The following is a 21,957-nucleotide window of genomic DNA, read 5'->3' on the forward strand; positions in this document are numbered from 1 at the left end:
TTTCTTAGATTATAGGAAACAGCCTTCCTTCAGCCTCCATGACCTTCCCTGAGGTCCAATGGGCAGATCCAAGCAGTTGTTAATTAGGGAAGGGAGGGGATATGAGACCAGGGAGAAACAAACAGTCAAGAGTAGCCTTGGGGCAAGGTCCTGTTTCCCCATCAATGGATACACACAACAATATCTTTGAGCTATTCTGCAGATACTGAAACCCCTTCTAGATAGGAGGAATTAACAGTTAACGATGATACATGATATGCTGCCCACAAGCATGCAGACCCCAGACCAGTTGGACTTGAAGGTTGATGATGCTGAATCCCACTTACCTCACCACCAGCCCATCAGAAGACTGCAGGACTGTTACTGCCTTGATCCTTATCGCCTACCCCTGACCACAAGCCCCGACTATGAGACTTCTCTCTATTCCCCAGGGAGGGGGGCACAGTTCTTGAGGCGCCAGCCACTGTGTTCCCCCTTTGCCTGGCAAAGCAATAAAGCTGTCCTTTTCTACTTCACCCAAAACTCCGTCTCTGAGATTCCGGTGTACAGAGAGACTGAGCGTTCAGCAACAGTTGTGTCTTTTGGCTCAACACCTACCAAGAGACGAACCCAGTTTTAAGGTAACAATAATTTTAGCAGGATTTCCCACAAGGACAGATAATCTAACTAATGGAACAGAACAAAATACCCCAAATCTGACCTACACACGTACATGTGAAACAGGAGGGGAGGGGGCAGGGCACAACCTTTGAAAGAATGACATAGCCCGAGGACATAACAAACTGATTAGAACCAAATGGGTCAAGATGGCAGACAAGTCAACTTCCAGGCGCCATGACAGTCCCAAGGCTGCCCATGAAGATCAAAAAGTGGGCGGTGGCCCAACTCTGGAATACTCCGCCCACTCATTAGCCTATGAAATTACCCACCCTTACAAAAACTAACAACCCCCATACTCTGGTGCCTTTCTCATCTTTTGAGGTGGCCGACATTCTGTCTGCAGAGTGTGCTCCTCTCTCAATAAATCTCTAAATAAACTTCTTACCTATCACTTTGTCTCTCACTGAATTCTTTCTGTGATGAGACATCAAGAACCTGAGCTTAATTAAGTCCTGAAACCAGGTGTGTGATCTCAGTTGGAAGATCTTGGATTTTGGCCGGGTTCGAGTCCCGGCTGCATGGGTTTGAGTCCCAATCTGGGTTTAGGCTGGGTTTGAGTCCTGGTGTGGGGGATCAAAAAACACCATAAAAAGAGTGGACAAAGAACCAAGAGGAGACATTTGCAATACATAAAACAAACAAAAGATAAGTGAGTACCCATAATATGTTTTTTTTAATTTCCTCCTAACCTATAAGAAAACAAATAACACAATAAACAATGAATTCGAACAGGCACGTCACAGAACAGGAAGACTGAACGGCAATACACATATTTTAAAAGGGCTAATCTTATTAATAGTTGAGGGAAACACATACCAGACACAGTGAAATACGGTTTCATGTCCATGAGATCAACAAACATTTAAAAGTCAGACAATATCAGCCTCAATGAAAAGGAGTAACAAATATTTTCATTACGATCAGTGTGGAAGGCTATATGGGCTTAGATGATAAATATGAAAATCCACATACCATCCCCGCTATTCCACTCTTACAAATATACTGTAGAAGCACTCTCGCATGTATGTACGTGAGACAGTACAAGGATGTTCAGAAAAAAACTAAGAGCAAGTGGTAATTTCACATGGCTCAACATTATAAAATTTGGTAAGGATTACAGCTATCTTAAGGACACTTTGCCATATCTGAAATCTGTGGTCAGTGGACAGAAACCTATTTAAACCTAAATACGAGGGTTAGTCAAAAATTATCCGCACTCTGGTTATACTAAAACTTCTATAAATTCCACAGCCAGAGTGTGGATAATTTTTGATTCACCCTTGTATTAACACAGGATAATAAAGAGCCAGAAAAAGATACCAGCGCCAAGGAGGGTCATGAATTTGCAAAGAGCTTATTTATTTGACATTTAGACTGTACTTATCACGTGCCCGACACTGTGTGCCTAGTGCTTCACAAGGTTCAATTCATTTCATCCTCAGAACAGGCCTATGAGGTGGGTACTAATATGATCCTCATAGGACAGATCAGGAAACTGAGGCAGAGAGGGTCAGTATTTTGCCCAAGGTCACATGCAATTAAGTGGCAGAACCAGGATTTCGAACACAAGTACTTTGACTCCCAAGTCCTCTTATTAAAACATACACTATGCTGGCGCCTACCATGATGCTATACTATACTAGCAGAACCTCTGGAGAAGTAACCTATCCAACAAATGCAATTAAGAAATTGCTTATCAGGCTTCCCTGGTGGCACAGTGGCTAAGAATCTGCCTGCCAATGCAGGGGACATGGGTTTGATCCTTGGGCCAGGAAGATCCCACATGCCACGGAGCAACTAAACCTGTGAGCCACAACTATTGAGCCCAAGTACCACAACTACTGAAGCCCACGTACCTAGAGCCCGTGCTCTGCAGCAAGAGAAGCTATCGCAATGAGAAGCCAGTGCACCACAACAAAGAGTAGCCCCACTCACCATAACTAGAGAAAGCCCGTGCGCAGCAGCAAAGACCCAATGTAGCCAATTAATTAATTAATATTTTTAAAAAAGAAATCGATTGATATGAGTGTTAAGGATACTGTTTCAGCTATCTACTTATTGGTGCATAACACACCTCCCCAAACTTAGCAGCATAAAACCACTATTTATCATGCTCATGAAGTTTGGGAGTCAAGGAATTAGGACAGGAATAGTGGGATGGCTTGTCCCTGCTCCATAATGCCGGGACCCCAGATGGAAAGACTAAATGCCTGGGGGCTGAATGACTTGAAGGCTGGGCTCAGCATGGCCAACAGCCCCAGTACGCACACGCAGCCCTTCCAAATGGCTTGGATTCCTCACAGCATGGCAGCTGGATTCAGAGGGTGAGAATCCAGAGAGTAACATCCTGAGAGTATAGCAGCCGCAAGGCTTCTTTTGTCCCTGCCTTGGAAGTTGTGCAGCATCACATCCTCCACATTCTGTCCTTATGACCAAGTCATGGAGGTCAGCCCAGATCCAGGGATGGGGAATTAGGCCCCACCTCTGGGTTGGGGAGGAGCCAGGTAAACTTGCAGAAGAGCAGGTGAGTGGGAGAGTGTCAGAGTCACCTTTGGAAATACAACTTGGCCCAGAGTCACAGAGGTTGTTGACAGAGGAATAGGTTCTAGGATATTTTTAGCTGCAATTAACGGAACAGGCAACTAACAGAGGCTTAAATACTAATGGGGTTACTGTCTCATGAAATAAAAGGGCCAAAGGCAGGGCAAGTCCAGAGTCATTGAGTTGCTCAGTGATGTCATCAAGGACTGCAGTGCTTTCTGTTTTTCTACTCTGCTACCCTTTGCACATCCTAATTATCCCAGTCCTTACTTTTAGGTTGGCTGCAGCAATTCTAAGCAACAGGAGGAGAAATAATAATGTCAAGCAAAGAAAAAGAAGGGTATTTTTTCCCCTGAGCCTCTTATAATTAAAAAAAATAGAGACATCCCTGGAAGTCCAGTGGTTAAGACTCAGCACTTTCACTGCAGGGGGCACAGGTTTGATCCCTGGTCGGGGAATTAAGATCCTGCATGCCGCAAGGCAAGTCCAAAAAAAAAAAAAAAGAATAATCTCCTTTCCAAACCTCACAGTCAACTTACCTTCAGCTCACACTGAACCTGACCTTGCCCTTGTTCATGCCATAGCTGGAAAGGAAGCTGAGAAAGAAAGGATCTAGCATTCTGGCTTCACAGTAAGCAGTGCTACTGCTGATTTAAAAAAAAGGAGGAGGAAGAATGACAGTGAAGCCACCAGTATCTGCCACAAGTATAGGCAACCATCCATTTACTGAGCAGTTATTAGCTGATTGCTAAATGTGCACGAGGCACAGCACTAAGAGGCAGAGCACGGCGGTATGTAAGACAAGCATCCCTGCCCTCATAAGACTTACAGTCCAGCACAGAACAGAAACATGTAACAAGCAATTACATAATTAAATCAAAGGTGTTACGTACTATGAAATAGAGGAATGCAATTATTGCATGATATGCTGTAAATAAAATAATATTTCTTTATGGAAATATACTGCAATGAAAGACAAGATTATAGTTATAAATACTAAAAGAATGGCAAGGTCCTCACTAAGACGAAAAAATAATCATTGGAAACAATGCATTTTCCCATCATGCAGGAGAGGGAAGCATGGCCTCCAGCAGACAGTGTCCCCATCATTAGAAAAGTTACTCCACTGAGGATCCAAGACTGTTCCCCAGGATTTACTACAGACCCGACGAACTTTCTTTCAAGACACCCTGAGCTCCTTCTATCGAACTGCATGCTCACCAAACAAACTCTGGACTATTTGGTCACATGCCCAGGAGGACTGGATACCAGACTGGAATTTTCCAGTCTCTGAAAAGTTCTATCTGTTACCATAAAGTGTTGTTTTGTCAATTTAAAGTGAGCATGGACAGTTTTAGATCTGATCCCTCTTTGGTGACCTGAAAATTGAGGATTCAGGTCTTCAAAGCTAAAAACACCGACTGTGAACCCATGGTGAACCCCACACTGGGCACTGCCGGGATAGCAAGCCAGTTCCGCCCACAACGGCACTCAAAACTCACCTGGTACATTCCTTTGATAGTAGCTATGGCATCGGCCAGCTGCTGATTATAGCATTTTCTTAAGGTATTCTCATTCTGCAAACGAAAAGTAAATATAAGCACCACGATGTATTTCCAAATACAACTCTCTCACCTACAAGGGAGGGGCTCAGTATAAAACTATCATTCAAATCATCAGGCTCTCTCAAAAACTTCACTTTATAATCATTTCCCCTATGATACAGCTTTTACAAAACACCCCATTTTCATCTACACTTAACCAAAAGCAATAGAGAGCTCATATGGATAAAATAAATGCAGATAATACATTCTCTCATCTTTCATATCATAGTCTTTTCAGTGTCTTAGAATTGCTTTTAAAATAGTGAAATTGGGGGGGTGCAATGAGTTGGGAGATCGGGATTGACATATATACACTACTATGTATTAAACAGATAACTAATGAGAACCTACTGTATAGCACAGGGAATTCTACTCCATGCTCTGTGGTGACCTAAATGGAAAGGAAATCTAAAAAAGAGGGAATATATGTATACGTATAGTTGATTCACTTTGCTGTACAGTAGAAACTAACACAACATTGTAAAACAACTATACTCCAATAAAAATTAATTTTAAAAAATTAATAAAATAAAATAGTGAGATCTATTTGGAGTTCTTATCCTCTTCTGGTCCTGGTACTTTGGGGATGAATTATGCTCATGGAAAGAAATCTAGGGCCATTAATCCACAAACTAGAGTCATTTTCTGATTAATCAAATTAGTTGATCTTATCTGTTACGGATAACAATGAAAGACAGTACATTAAAAAAAAAAACCTTGATTCTGATATCAATTATGACTACAGCATGGAGTGTAAACAGCTAGTGGGCTTTAGAGTCAGACAGAATTGTATTTCAGTGTCACTGTGCCACTTACTATCTGTCTGACTTTAAGCAAGTGACTTAACCTTGGTGGCTCAGTTTCCTTATCTGTAGAACAGGTATAACAGGATTTCCACTTAAGGACTGTTGAGACTTAAAAGAGGAAATGCATTTAAAAGTACTTTGAATGGTGGTGTCAATAACACGTGGGTGTTTCGTTTTATAGCAGAAAAATAACACTGATGTCTGTTCTTTGTTTTGTTTTGTTTTGATTTATTTATTTACTGGCTGTATTGTGTCTTTGTTGCTGCACAAGGGCTTTCTCTAGTTGTGGAGAGCAGGGGCTATTCTTCATTGTGTTGCAGCGCTCGGGCTCAGTAGTTGTGACTCATGGGCTCTAGAGCACAGACTCAGCAGTTGTGGCGCCCAGGCTCAGTTGCTCCATGGCATGTGGGATCTTCCTGGACCAAGGATTGAACCCGTGTCCCCTGCATTGGCAGGAGGATTCTTAACCGGGGAAGTCCCTGACGCCTGTTCTTAATGACAGATAAATATGCTAACCTGATCAAAGATTTTAGGAAATTCTTCCAAGCGGCAGAGTTCTCATGTCTCCTAATGGCCCCTACAGAGCCATTAAAGCACAAATAAGATCATATAAAATTGTAGTTAAGGGCTGGAATTCAAGCATCAAACTGGCCCAGAACCTAAACCCTGATGGTTTTTTAACTGGTGACCTTGAGCAGGTGAATTAACCTTTTTGCATCTCGGTTTCCTCATCTGTAAAAGGGGTATAATAATTATACTTACTTCATCAGGTTAGTTGTGAGGATTAAATGAGTTCATATACAGACAAATCACAAAAGTACCTACACATAGTAAAGCTATAGTACCATATAGCTTTATGAAGCTATCATATAAGACACAACACATGCAAAGTAAATTGTTCTCATAAGGTGCTAAGCTAAAAACTGCTGTACCCACACATCTAAACACAAAATTAATTCACATACAAAACAGTGGAAATGAGAGCAGTCTACCTGTTGGTAACGTTTTTCAATTGCCAGGATCCTGTCGTGTAGAGAAGTGAAGAGTCTGCAAGATTCCTCTTTAAGACGGTCCTCGAACTTCAGTTGTATCAGTTGTTTGAGGAACCCAAAATCCACCTGAAGGGATTTAACAATCTAAAAATAGAAAAACATATGTTATTGTAGAGAATAAGGGCCCTTTGTGTAAAGATGCCAGCACCTGGCCTGGTTCTGAGCGGGTATCCCGGGCACCTGGTCAGGTGCCTGTCCTGAATTGAAGATTACCTCTCGAAAGTTGTATACATTAGGGATTCCAGTTAATCTGCTAAACTAATAAAAGCTGATGGAAGAAAGGAACGGGGGTTCCCAGCAGTTTCCTCCCATAGAGAGTAAGTTATCCTTTGCCATGCATCCAAAAACAATTGAAAAAATAATTTTCAATATGTGATTTTCCGATCAGAAAAAAAATGGACAAGAATCAATATTTGTTGTGAATTTACTAGCCAAGTACTTAAATATACAATCAGTGTTGACTAAGAACAGTTATCATCCAAACACAATGTATTTTTGTCCCCCACAATCTATTTAAAATGTATTCACTAGGACTTCCCTGGTGGTCCAATGGTTAAGAATTTGCCTTCCAATGCAGGGGACGTGGGTTTGATCCCTGGTCAGGGAACTAAGATCCCAAATGCCTCAGGGCAAGTGCCACAATTACAGAGCCCACGTACTTTGGAGCCCGTGCCACAACTAGAGAGAAGCCCACGCTCTGCAATCAAAGATCCCTCATGCCACAACTAAGACCCAATGCCAAAAATGAATAAATGAATAAATATTTAATTAAAAAAATAAAATGTATTCACTAGGTAATCTTCCCTTGCCCTGAATGGAATCTGTAAGCAATTCCTGCTCATTATTGGGAACAGAAAGTCCCATCATCACTCAAAACACAGTCTCGAAGTAGCATTTAGAATGTGACACTCCCAACTTCATTGATAGGTGAGGCTGCTCCCTGTACTTCAAGCCAAGAGCAGTAGTTGGCAGCTGTGGGTCTTCAAGGAAAAGAGCAGGCTTCACTCTCAAGCTCTCTCCCCTCTCCCCTCCTCCCCTACTTCCCAGCTGCTTCTCCACTACAGACAAGGCAGAAGGGATAAAGGGGCACGCTGTTCCTGCCTGGCGGGTGGGGGGCTTCGCCCCGGTCTGGGAGGACAGGAGAACTAAGCCCTCTTCCCTCGGGCACCAACACAGCTTCTCTAGAGATTCCCACTGCAGGGACCCTTCCTCCTGTGGATGCACATTGACCCAAACAGCTGCTTCTCTAGTCTGGGAGGTCATTGCTACTCCTTCCTCAGGCCCTATGAATCTAGAGTTTTACCCTTTCTTCTCCCTGCTGTTGGGGGTTCTCTGTCCTTCTCGATCAGTCTACTGGTAGGACCCAGAATGACCCCACGCTGGCACACTCTTTTTCTCAGAGGTCACATGTGGTCCACGGGAAACAATCACACATCCCTCACCCCAGCAACTCCAGAAGTGCAGACGATCCCAGCTCAGCCGCTTCCCCTTCTTGCCCCAGCTTCCTTGCACGTGAATCAGCGCTAGAACTCTGAGTCTTCCATTAGCAGCAAACATATTTTAAGTTCCACAGAAGCCTGTCTTACTGGCTTTGAGCTGAGGAAGAGTCCTGCTACCCCTCCCCGAGAAAGAGCATGGCAATTGTGCTTTCTAAAAAAATTACTTCAGCAATTTTTCCCCTTCACCTCCTGACCCCCTCTTTTATTATCCTTGGTCTGATTCAAGAGCTAAGAGTCACTGATCTGATGTGTAACATTCTCTTTGTAAATTCTGCAAATGGGATCTCACACTCACTTTGGAATTTGATACCTGGTATAAAAGCACCCTGGGAAGAATCTCGATTTTAGCATCCTGATACTATGTGGAGGGTTTTATTTTGCAGGTGAGGACATCACGACTTTGAGAGGTTAAGTGACTAACTAGTCCAATGTTACGTGGCCGGTAAGCAGAAGGTCCAGATGTGAACAGAGTTGTGACTGACTCATGCTCCTTCTTTACACGATGCTATCCACTTATGAAGGTTACTATTTTGAGAAATAAGAAAAAAAGTTCTAGAGCAAGTGAAAGCTTAAAGAATTCCTTAAATTCCAGTGACAAGAAGAGAAGACTTTGCCTTTAGAAGATCTAGCCCTATATGGACTGCTGCTTGTTCTGAAGAAGGGAGGGACAAGAATTCTGGGATGGCCAAAAAACTCCTACTGGTCTAAGATTCCCGTGGATCACAATTTATAGGAGACATACCTAAGATACGACACAGAACTGAGATCAGTATAGAAATAAGAAAGATTTACCAGGCAAATAATGTCCCAAAGAATGTTGATATAGGTACATTAATATTGAACAAAATGGACAATATGTATATGTATATATATACACATGTACATATGTGTATATATATATATACACACTCAACAATGAACAAATACAGGTTATTTTTAATTTCCCATTTCCATGGAACAATAACAAAGACTGACCTCACACAAAGCCTCAGGACAAGTCCCAACAAACATCTCACAAAGACTGTCCACTGACAACAAAGCACTAAAGTTAAAACTCAACAACATAACAGTAACTGAAAAGCATGCCTGGAGATCTAACCAACTTCTTATTAAACAATGGGCCAACAAAATAAATGGGAAAATGGAGCACTTCAATCTAAATACTAATAAAAAAAACTACATCTCAAAATTTGTGGGATGAAGTTAAAGAAGTAATTAGGAAGAAAGATGGTGGTGAAGTAGGACATGGAATGCATCCCTCTCCACAGATGCATCAGGAATACACCAAAAGATGCAATAATTCCCACAGAGAACCAGCTGAACATCAGCAAATGATCTCGGACACCAGAAAGGACTGCAAAGATCCTGATATAACTGAGTAGGACAGAGGGGAAAAAAAAAAGAGAGAAAGAGGGGGAGAAGAAAGGAAAGGGATGGGTCCCACACCCTGGGGTGGGGGGATCTGAAACAGAGGTGAGATTGCTGAATTTGGGGAAATGTCCCTTATCTGACAGGGGCACCCCTTCTCCAATGGGGAATTTCCCTGGGTCAGAAGGGAGGCATTTGGGACTGTTCAAAGAGGGTGAAGTGGCTGAGCTGTGGCAGACGGGAAAGAGGGAGAAACACACAGAGGCTCAGCGGGTCCAGACTGAGACATCAATTCACAGCTGAACAGGGGGTCTGGGAGCTGGAACGTGGAAACCAGAGAACTGGTTCAGGGTGAGAAACATTGCTGGCAGTGGGAAGACAGACTGAGAGGACAGGAGGGAAGAAATCTGCAGCAGAGAATGCCTACTGTGGAAAGCTGGGTGGCCATGGTGGCGGCTCGATATTGCTGACTCACAAGCAGGGGGCGGGGAGCCACAGGTGTAGCCTCTCTCTCAGTGCTTGTGATGGACAAAGGAAGGACCCCTCTGGGCCTGGCTAATGCAATCAGGGATAACAAAGGCCCCTGGGCAGGGCTGGCCTAGAGTGCCTGCAGCTGAGAGCCAAAAGTCCGCACAGTGGCACAGCTCTGCAGACATTCTGTTCACACCTGAGCCACTGACATCCCACTGCAACAGGCACTGCCTGAGCCGCCCGAGCCGCTGCAACCCAGGCAGGGCGCCACTGCTCACTCACCCCCAGGGGAAGGAGCCACTATTCTATCCTCTCACTCCCCACACACCAGCACTTACAGACGAACAATAAAGGAAGCTCTGCTGGTTGCAGAGTAATACAAAAAACCCAAGGCGGGTAGAAGGACACTTACAGCTGATACCCCAAGGAAACAGAAATATTATTAATTCTATTGATCTGGTCCATTCTGGAGTGAGTTCTAGTTTTTTCATTTTATTTATTTTATTAATTATGATCTTAGTCCTAAGGGATCTACACATTTTGTAACATATTTTTTATTCTACTTTTAGTTTTAGCCTTTTTATATATTTCTATTTCTAGCTAAGTTTTTTGTAGTGCTGACTGTATCTCTCCAACCTTCTTTTCATCTCTCTCTTTTATATTTTTCTTTTTTTCTTTTTCTTTTCATATTTCCAGTCACACTATGCTCTTCTGTTGCCCTGTCTTCGATCCTTTTTTAGTTTCTTTCATCTTAACATACTTATAAGCAATATTATCACTCAACTCTGTTTCCTTGCTTTACTCTTGAGATGACACACTGCTTTGGTTTTTATTATTAGGTTTGGTCTTTATCTTAGTTCTGATTATAACTGTCTGATTTTGTTTGGGGAATCTTCAGTCTGTCTGATTGTACTCTCGCTCTTTATTATATTTGATCCTAGCTTTCAAAATTTCCTTGTATATGTGTTTGTGTGTCGGTGTGGTTTTTTGTTTTTTTTTAAATTAATTACAACCTTAGTCCTAAGGGATCTACACGTATTATACCACATTTTTTCTTCTATTTTTATTTTTAGACTTTTTACATATTTCTATTTCTATCTAAGTCTTTTGTAGTGCTTACTTTATCGCTTCTACCATCTTTCCTTTTATATCATTTGTACATTTCTATTTTTTTCTCTCTTCTTTTTCTTTTCATATTTCCAGTCACACTACGCGCTTCTGTTGCCCTGTCTTCTATCCTTTTTTAGTTTCTTTTACCTTAATATACTTATAAGCAATATTATCGCTCGGCTCTGTTTCCTTGCTTTATTCTTCAGATGACACACTGCTTAGGTTTTTATTATTAGGTTTTGTCTTTATCTTAGTTCTAAGTATAGTCGTCTGATTTCGTTCTGAGAATCTTCAGTCTGTCTGGTGGTACTCTTGCTCTTTATTGTATTTGATCCTAGCTTTCAAAATCTCCCTGGATTTGTGTTTGTATGCGTGTGGTTTTTTGTTTGTTTGTTTGCTTTCTTGGTTTTGAATTTCTGTTGGTTTTCTCTTTGACTGTCTGATGGCATACTGGGGTTCCTCTGTCAGGTCTTTCTAGTGTGTTATGTTCTACTGGATTCAGTATTTGTGTGTCTTATACATGTATCTGTTTCCTTGACTTCATATTTGTTTGGCTCAACACTCTGCCATTAGTCTGGGGCTTGGACAGCCTTCTTTAAACCCCTTTATTGCCCGGACAAGCAACCTTTGAAGTCTGGACTACTCCATCAGAAGTTAAGTAGGAGGCTCTGGAGAGGGAACATTGAATCCAGAATGCTAGACTACTAGGGAGTCCTCAGACACAGGGAAGATTAACTGCAGAGAACTCTCACAGAGCTCTGAATCAGAGTCTAAGACTTGGCTTCGTCCGACTGTCTGCAACTGCCAGTGTTGGACACCTCACACCAAATTACAAACAAAACAGGAACACAAACCCACCCATCGGCACACAGACTACCTAAAGCCACATTAACCTCACAGATACCCTAAAACACACCACCTGACACGGCCGGGCTCATCAGAGAGAAAAGACACAGAGACACACACCAGAAAGCAGACACCAGACCCCCCCCACCAGGAAGTCTACTCAAGACACTGGACAAACCCCACCACAGGGGGCAGAAACAAGAGGAATTACTACAAGGCAGCATAGGGAAAGGAGATGGCAAATCCTATAAATCAGACAAAATGAGAAAACAAAGAAACACCATGCAGGCAAAGGAGCAGAAAAAAACCCCACAAGACCAAATAAATGAAGAGGAAATAGGAAAATTCCTGAAAAAAAATTCAGAGTAATGATAGTAAAGATGATCCAAAATCTCGATAACAAAATATAAAAAAATACAAGAAACAGTTAATAAGGACTCAGAAGAACTAAAGAGCAAACAAACAGTAATGGACAACAAAATAACCGAAATTAAAAATACTCTAGGTGGTATAAACAGCAGAATAACTGAGGCAGAAGGACAAATAAGTGAGTTGGAAGATAGAATGGGGGAATAACTGCCACAGAGCAGGAAAGAGAAAAAAGAATAAAAAGAATGGAAGACAGTCTCAGAGACCTTGGTGACAACATTGAGTGCACCAAGATTCGAATCACAGGCATCCCAGAAGAAGAAAAAAAGAAAGGGTCTGAGAAAATATCTGAAGAGGTTATAGTGGAAAACTTCCCCAAGACGGGAAAGGAAATAATTAATCTAGTCCAAGGAGCACAGAGAGTCCCATACAGAATAAACCCAAGGAGAAATACACCGAGGCACATATAAATCAAACTAACAAAAATTAAACACAAAGAAAAAATATTAAAAGCAGCAAGAGAAAAGCAACAAATAACATATAAGGGAAAACCCATAAGGATAACAGCTGATCTTTATGCAGAACATCTGCAGGCCAGAAGGGAATGGCAGGATATACTGAAAGCCCAGAAAGAGAAAAACCTACAGTCAAGAATACTCTACCCAGCAAGAATCTCATTCAGATTTGAGGGAGAAATCAAAAGCTTTCCAGACAAACAAAAGTTAAGAGAATTCAGCACCACCAAACCAGCCTTACAATAATTGCTAAAGGAACTTTTCTAAGCAGGAAACACAAGAAAAGGAAAAGACCTACAAAAACAAACCCAAAACAATTAAGAAAATGGTAATAGGAGCACACATGTCAATAATCACCTTAAATGTAAATGGATTAAATGCTCCAACCAAAAGACACAGACTGGCTGAATGCATACAAAAACAAGACCTTTCTATACGCTGCCTACAAGAAACCCACTTCAGACCAAGGGATACATATAGACTGAAAGTAAAGGGATGGAAAAATATATTCTATGCAAATGAAAGTCAAAAGAAAGCTGCAGTAGCAATACTCATATCAGACAAATTAGACTTGAAAGTAAAGACTATTAAAAGAGACAAGGAAGGACACTACATAATGATCAAGGGATCCATCCAAGAAGAACATATAACAATTGTAAATATCTATGTACCCAACATAGGAGCACCTCAATACATAAGGCAAATGCTAACAGCCATAAAAGGGGAAATCGACAGTAACACAATAATAGTGGGAGACTTTAACACCTCACTTACATTAATGGACAGATCATCCAAACAAAAAATAAATAAGCACACACAAGCTTTAAATGACACATTTGACCATCTCGACTTAATTGATATTTATAGGACATTCCATCCAAAAACTGCAGAATACACTTTCTTCTCAAGTGCACATGAAACATTTTCCAGGAGAGATCATATTTTGGGTCACAAATCAAGCCTCGGTAAATTCAAGAAAACTGAAATCATATCAAGCATCTTCTCAGACCACAACGCCATGAGACTAGATATCAATTACAGGAAAGAAAACTGTAAAAAATACAAACACATGGAGGCTAAACAATATGCTATTAAACAACCAAGAAATCACTAAAGAAATCAAAGAGGAAATCAAAAAATATCTAGAAACAAATGACAATGAAAACACAACAACCCAAAACCTATGGGATGCAGCAAAAGCAGTTCTAAGAGGGAAGTTTATAGCAATACAGTCCTAACTCAAGAAACAAGAAAAATCTCGAATAAACAACCTAACCTTACACCTAAAACGATTGGCAAAAGAACAAAAAAACCCCAAAGTGAGCAGAAGGAAAGAAATCATAAAGATCAGATCAGAAATAAATGAAAAAGAAATGAAGGAAACAATAGCAAAGATCAATGAAACTAAAAGCTGGTTCTTTGAGAAGATTAACAAAATTGATAAACCATTAGCCAGACTCATCAAGAAAAAAAGGGAGACGATGCAGATCAACAGAATTGGAAATGAAAAGGAGAAGTAACAATGAACACCACAGAAATACCAAAGATCACGAGAGACTACTACAAGCAACTATATGCCAATAAATTGGATAACCTGGAAGAAATGGATACATTCTTAGAAAAATACAATCTTCCAAGACTGAACCAGGAAGAAATAGAAAACATCAACAGATCAATCACAAGTATGGAAACTGGGACTGTGATTAAAAATCTCCCAACAAACAAAAGCCCAGGGCCAGATGGCTTCACAAGCAAATTCTATCAAATATTTAGAGAAGAGCTAACACCTATCCTTCTCAAACTCTTCCAAAATATAGCAGAAGAAGGAACACTCCCAAACTCATTCTACGAGGCCACCAAAATCAGGCAAAGATGTCACAAAAAAAGAAAATTACAGACCAATATCACTGATGAATATAGATGCAAAAATCCTCAACAAAATACTAGCTAACGACTCCAACAGCACATTAAAAAGATCATACACCATGATCAAGTGGGGTTTATTCCTGGGATGCAAGGATTCTTCAATATACGCAAATCAATCAACGTGATACATCATATCAACAAACTGAAGGATAAAAACCATATGATAATCTCAATAGATGCAGAAAAAGCTTTTGACAAAATTCAACATCCATTTATGATAAAACCTCTCCAGAAAGTGGACACAGAAGGAAATTACCTCAACATAATAAAAGCCATATATGAAAAACCAAAAGCCAACATCGTTCCACATGCTTAAAAACTGAAAGAATTCCCTCTAAGAACAGGAACAAGACATTATTATTATCCAACATAGTTCTGGAAGTTTTAGCCACAGCAATCAAAGAAGAAAAAGAAATCAAAGGAATCCAAATTGGAAAAGAAGAAGTCAAATTGTCACTCTTTGCAGATGACATGATATTATACATAGAAAACACTAAAGGCTCTACCAGAAAACTGCTAGCACTAATCGATGAATTTAGTAAAGTAGCAGGATACAAAATTAATGCACAGAAATCTCTTGCATTCCTATACACTAACAATGAAAAAGCAGAAAGAGAAATTAAGGAAACTCTCCCATTTACCATTGCAACAAAAAGAATAAAATACCTAGGAATAAACCTGCCTAAGGAGGCAAAAGACCTGTATACAGAAAACTATAAGACATTGATGGAAGAAATCAAAGAAGATACAAACAGATGGAGAGACATACCATGTTCTTGGATTGAAAGAATCAACACTGTGAAAATGACTATACCACCTAAAGCAGTTTACAGATGCAATGCAATTCTGATCAAATTACCAATGGCATTTTTCACAGAACTAGAATAAGAAATCTTTCGATTTGTATAGAAACACAAAAGACCTCATATAGCCAAAGCAATCTTGAGAAGGAAAGTTGGTGGAATCAGGCTTCCTGACTTCAAAGTAAACTACAAGGCCACGGTGATCAAGACAGTATGGTACTGGCACAAAAATAGAAAGGTAGATCAATGGAATAGAATAGAGAACTCAGAGGTAAACCCAAGCACATATGGGCACCTTATCTTTGACAAAGGAGGCACGAATATATAATGGAAAAAAGACAGCCTCTTCAATAAGTGGTGCTGGGAAAATTGGACAGCAACATGTAAAAGAATGAAATTAGAACATTTCCTAACACCAAACACAAAAGTAAACTCAAAATGGATTAAAGACCTACATGTAAGGCCAGACACTATAAAACTCCTAGAGGAAAACATAGGCAGAACACTCTATGACATCCATCAAATTAAGATCCTTTTTGACCCACCTCCTAGAATCAGGGAAATAAAATCAAGAATAAACAAATGGGACCTCATGAAACTTAAAAGCTTTTGCACAGCGAAAGAAACCATAAACAAGACTAGAAGGCAACCCTCAGAATGGGAAAAAATAGTTGCCAAAGAAACAACGGACAAAGGATTAACCTCCAAAATATACAAGTAGCTCATGCAGCTTAATACTAAAAAAGCAAATAACCCAATCCACAAATGGGCAGAAGACCTAAATAGACATTTCTCCAAAGAAGACATACAGATGGCCAACAAACACATGAAAAGATGCTCAACATCACTAATCATTAGAGAAATGCAAGTCAAAGCCACAATGAGGTATCACCTCACACCAGTCAGAATGGACATCATCAAAACATCCAGAAACAATAAATGTTGGAGAGGGTGTGGAGAAAAGGGAACCCTCCTGCACTGTTGGTGGAAATGTAAGTTGATACAGCCACTATGGAAAATGGTTTGGAGGTTCCTTAAAAAACTACAAATAGAACTACCATATGATCCAATAATCCCACTACTGGGCATATACCCAGAGAAAACCATAATCCCAAAAGAAACTTGTACCATAATGTTCATTGCAGCACTCTTTACAATAGCCAGGACATGGAAGCAACCTAAATGCCCATGGGCAGATGAATGGATAAAGAAGATGTGGCATATATATATACAATGGAATATTACTCAGCCATAAAAAGGAATGAGATGGAGCTATATGTAATGAGGTGGATAGACCTAGAGTCTATCATTGAGAGTAAAGTAAGCCAGAAAGAGAAAAACAAACACTGTATGCTAACTCATATATACGGAATCTAAAAAGAAAAAATAGTACTGATGAACCCAGTGACAGGACAAGAATAAGGATGCAGATGCAGAGAATGGACTGTGGGACACGGGGTTGGGGGGGCGAGGGGGCAAAGGGGAAGCTGGGACGAAGTGAGAGAGTAGCATAGACATATATACACTACCAACCGTAAAATAGATAGCTAGTGGGAAGTTGCTGTATAACAAAGGGAGATCAACTTGATGATGGGTGATGCCTTAGAGGGCCAGGACAGGGAGGAGAGGAGGGAGCGGCGAGAGGGAGGGGATGTGGGGATATATGTATAAATACAGCTGATTCACTTTGGTGTACCTAAAAAGCTGGTACAAGAGTGTAAAGCAGAGTATCAAGCAGTATCAGCAGTATTTCATCTTGTGGAACTGAAAATCACAGCCACAGAAAGATAGAGAAAATGAAAAAGCAGAAGACTTTGTACCAGATGAAGGGACAGGATAAAATCCCAGAAAAACAACTAAATGAAGAGGAGATAGGCACCCTTCCAGAAAAAGAATTCAGAATAATGATGGTGAAGATGATCCAGGACTTTGAAAAGAGACTGGATGCAAAGATCGAAAAGTTTACCAAAGACCTAGAAGAATTAAAGAACAACAAACAGAGATATGCAACACAATAACTGAAATGAAAAATACACTAGAAGGAACCAATAGCAGATTAGCTGAGGCAGAAGGGTGAATAAGTGACCTGGAAGAAAGAATGGTGAAAATCACTGATGTGGAAAAGAATAAAGAAAAAAGAATGAAAAGAACTGAAGACAGCCTAAGAGACCTCTGGGACAATGTTAAACACACCAACATTCGCATTACAGGGGTCCCAGAAGGAGAAGAGAGAGAGAAAGGACCCGAGAAAATATTGGAAGAGATTATAGTTGAAAACTTCCCTAACATGGGAAAGGAAATAGCTACCCAAGTCCAGGAAGTGCAGAGAGTCCCTGGCAGGATAAACCCAAGGAGAAACACGCCAAGACATATAGTAGTCAAGTTGACAAAAATTAAAGACAGAGAAAAGTTATTAAAAGCAACAAGGGAAAAACGACAAATAACACACAAGGGAACCCCCATCAGGTTAACAGCTGATTTCTCAGCAGAAACTCTGCAAGCCAGAAGGGAGTGGCATGATATATTTAAAGTGATGAAAGGGAAGAACCTACAACCAAGAATACTCTACCCAGCAAGGATCTCATTCAGATTCCACGGAGAAATCAAAAGCTTTACAGACAAGCAACAGCTAAGAGAATTCAGCACCACCAAACCAGCCCCACAACAAATGCTAAAGGAACTTCTCTAAGTGGGAAACATAAGAGAAGAAAAGGACCTACAAAAACAAAAACAAAACAATTAAGAAAATGGTCATAGGAACATACATATCGATAATTACCTTGAATGTAAATGGACTAAATGCACCAACCAAAAGACACAGACTGGCTGAATGGATACAACAACAAGACCCATATATATGCTGTCTCCAAGAGACCACTTCAGACCTAGGGACACATACAGACAGAAAGTGAAGGGATGGAAAAAGATATTCCATGCAAATGAAAATCAAAAGAAAGCTGGAGTAACAATACTCATATCAGATAAAATAGACTTTAAAATAAAAAATGTTACAAGAGACAAGAAAGGACATTACATAAAGATCAAGGGATCCATCCAAGAAGAGGAGATAACAATTATAAATATCTATGCACCCAATATAGGAGCACCTCAATACACAAGGCAAATGCTCACAACTATGAAAGAGGAAATGCAAGGCAGAAATAGAGACACAGATGTAGAGAACAAACACATGGACACCAAGTGGGGAAAGCGGGGAGGGTTTGGGGGGGATGAATTGGGAGACTGGGATACCAAATTGTACACCCTAAATATATGGTGTTTATTGTCTCTTAACTGTATCTCAATAAAAGTAAAAAAAAAAAAAAATTGGCAAGGCAGTGGTACAGATAGAGTAGCCACTCAGAATTAAAAAAAAAAGAAAGAGTGTAAAGCAATTATATTCCAATAAAGAGTTTAAAAAAAGAAAAAGAAAAAAGAAGTAATTGGGAATATATTGTCTTAGATATTGTCATTTATATTGTCTTTAAATGCTCACGAAAGAAATGAAGGGAGCCTCAAAATGAATGACCTATAGGCATGGGTAGCTAACAGCCCTGTGTCCAATACACAGGTCCTTCCTCACTGAAACAAGCATGACTCTGTCCCGGCAGTAATGTGCCTCACCAAAATACTCACTCCTCTAGGACCCTTTGCAGTTTAAAGTGGTCATGTGATGTAGTTAAGGCCAATGATGAATAAGCTGGGATTTTCGATGGAAAGTTTTTGCTTTTTTAGTAGAGCCACCACCACCCCGCTCCACTTCTCCTTCCTCTGTGAAATGCAGATGGCGGCTGGAAATGGAGCAGCCATCTTATTACCATGAGGTCAGAAATACAACAGCAAAGCCATGCAGTAATGATGGAGCTGTGAAAAGATAAAATGAATCTGGTACACAGATGACATCAGGGAGCTACTGCCCTAACTCCTAACTCTGGATATTCTAACCCAAGACTTCTTGTTATGTAAGTCAATATAGTTGCATTGTCTGTACACAGAGCTATATGCCATCCCAACTAACACCCAGATCTTCTTCAAGGAATTAGAAAAAGAAAAACAGAGTAGACCCAAATAGGAGGAGGAATTAAATAACAAAGATAAGAAATTTACAAACTAGAAAATAAAGATATGATAGAAAGGATTAGTAAATCCAGAAGTTGGGTCTCTGAAAGAAATGAATGAAATAGAAAACACTGTCAGGATTCATTAAGAAAAAAGAGAGGAGGTATGCAGACCACATTAAGCATTTTAAAAGAAATATAACTACGGATACAATAAAGACCGAAAAATAATATGCAAGGACAATAATCAACATCATAACCAATAATTTGAGTATTTTGTAGAAAAATTCATCAGACTCAAGAAGATTGAAGAAAACCTTAATATAACCATAACAAAACAATAGCAGTAAAAATAAGCATAGTTTTATATGCAAGTTTACACTAAAGAAATAGATACTTCCAATCTCAAGCCAATTATTCTAGAGAACAGACTAGGGAACACTTCCCAACTCACTTTATGACAATACTGTGACTTTGCTACCAAGACTGAACAACAACAGCATAAGAAGAAAAGAAAATTATAGGACCACCTCACTTACAAACATAGATGGGAAACAAGCCTTAGTAAAATAACAGCAAGTAATGCAATGCAAAAGGAAATATTATAGTCCAGCTGGGTTCATTCCAAGTTTTTCATCCAAAAATCGCATTTCTTCACATCATCAGATAAAGGAGAAATACCATATGACTATATGACCATCTCAACAGATCCATGAAAAGCATTCAAATCCAGTCATTTGTGATGTTTAAAAAAAAGTCTCTCATTAATTTGAAATAAAGGAAACATCCTTAATCTGATTTAAACATATTGTATCAGATTTTGGTTCAGCTATATTAAAAAATCCAAATAACAGAAGCATGAAAAAGAGGTAAGTTTACTTCTCTTTCACTAGGTGGTAAAAATGACCCAAGTTCCTTCTATCTCCTTACTCTTCTGCATACCTCAAAATCATGATGTAACTGGTATCATCCATGTTCTAGGCACTGAAGTAAAAAGAGGAAGGAAAGGAAAGAAAGGAAGGAAAGGAAAGAAAGAGAGGAAGGAAAGAGGGAAGGGAGGAGGAAGAAGTAAAGTGGTAGACAGTGCATGGGAACCGTGTCTTAAAACGTTACCCAAAGTGGCCCCATAATATTTCCACCTAAATTCTAACTGACCAGAATTTACTCATTTGGACACTAGCTGCAAAGGAATAAAGTTATAACACTTTTCTGAAGGCATAAAAGAAGACAATAAATTGGGAAGTATGTGGGAAAAGAGACTTCCTCAAAAGTGGGAGTGTAAATTGGTATAATTTCAATGCAGGGCAATTTGGCAACATCCTTCAAAATGACTAATGCATGCATCCTCTGACTCAAGACATTTCACTTTTAAGAATTTACACCCCAGATTTACTGGCATGTGAGTATGCAGAGAATTATTCATTGCAGTAAAAGATGTGAAATGACCAAAATGCTGTCCATCAGTGGGAGGATAGCTAAATAAATGATGCCAGTTTGTGATACAATGTACTTGCAAAACAGATGAGGAAGCTCTTTATATACCAACATACATAAATGATTTCCAAGTTATGCTGTTAAGTGAAAAAACCGAAGCAAAGCACCCTAAAGTATTTGCAGTAGTATGCCACCCTATGTCATTGTTTTATTGATTAGGACTTTTAACAATAACTCCCGATATCTAACGTGTATGAAAAGTTTTGTTTCTTTACAATCAAAAAAGCCCCAAAGCTTTGCTGTACAGAAGAAATAAACACAACACTGTAAATCAACTATACTTCAATAAAATTAAAAAAAAATTTTTTTTTAAAGCCCCAAAGGAAATATGATAGAATATGGAGATTTGACAAAGCAATGGTGGTATAGGGGAACAAAATGTGCCACCTCAAAGTGTGTCCCTTTGGCATGAGGATTTATTTAGGCTGATTATTTTTAAGGCCCCAAAGACTCAGGAAGAACCTGTGACCTTCCCCATAGCTTCCTCGAAGAATGTGGATAGAGGACCTGCTCCAGGAAGGCAGATAGCACCACAGACAACTACAGTAGACTGTGAACTAGGTGTGCAGACCGGGAGGAACCTAGCGAAGTCTGTTAAAATTCCTCTGTGTGTCCCACTGTCTCTGCCTGGCCCAGCAAGTATTTGCTCTTCCATCTTCACATGAACCGCCTTCCTCTCCTATGAAGTCCCAAACCACTCTCCTCAACATCCTCTTTTATCTTTAGCTGAAGGTGAGAGCTATGGCTATTTTGGCAAGTTACTCAGTTTTCCTGGGTCTTTCCCACGTATATGTTATTAAACTTCTGTTGGATTTTCTCCTGTTAATCTGTCTCA

At 40.0% G+C, this 21,957-nt stretch overlaps 1 protein-coding gene across 1 annotated transcript in view; it reads right to left on the reverse strand.

Moving 5' to 3' along the window:
* Positions 1 to 21,957, reverse strand: part of C4H10orf67 (chromosome 4 C10orf67 homolog) — a 111,140-nt gene that overhangs the window by 84,713 nt on the left and 4,470 nt on the right. The window contains exons 3-4 of the mRNA XM_057732599.1: positions 6,604 to 6,747; positions 4,704 to 4,778 (exon numbers count right to left, since the gene is read on the reverse strand). Of these exons, the coding sequence (XP_057588582.1) occupies positions 4,704 to 4,778; positions 6,604 to 6,747 (219 nt within the window). The remainder of the gene's footprint in view (positions 1 to 4,703; positions 4,779 to 6,603; positions 6,748 to 21,957) is intronic.

This window comes from Hippopotamus amphibius, chromosome 4 (assembly GCF_030028045.1).
Source record: "Hippopotamus amphibius kiboko isolate mHipAmp2 chromosome 4, mHipAmp2.hap2, whole genome shotgun sequence".
NCBI classification, from domain to species: domain Eukaryota; kingdom Metazoa; phylum Chordata; class Mammalia; order Artiodactyla; family Hippopotamidae; genus Hippopotamus; species Hippopotamus amphibius.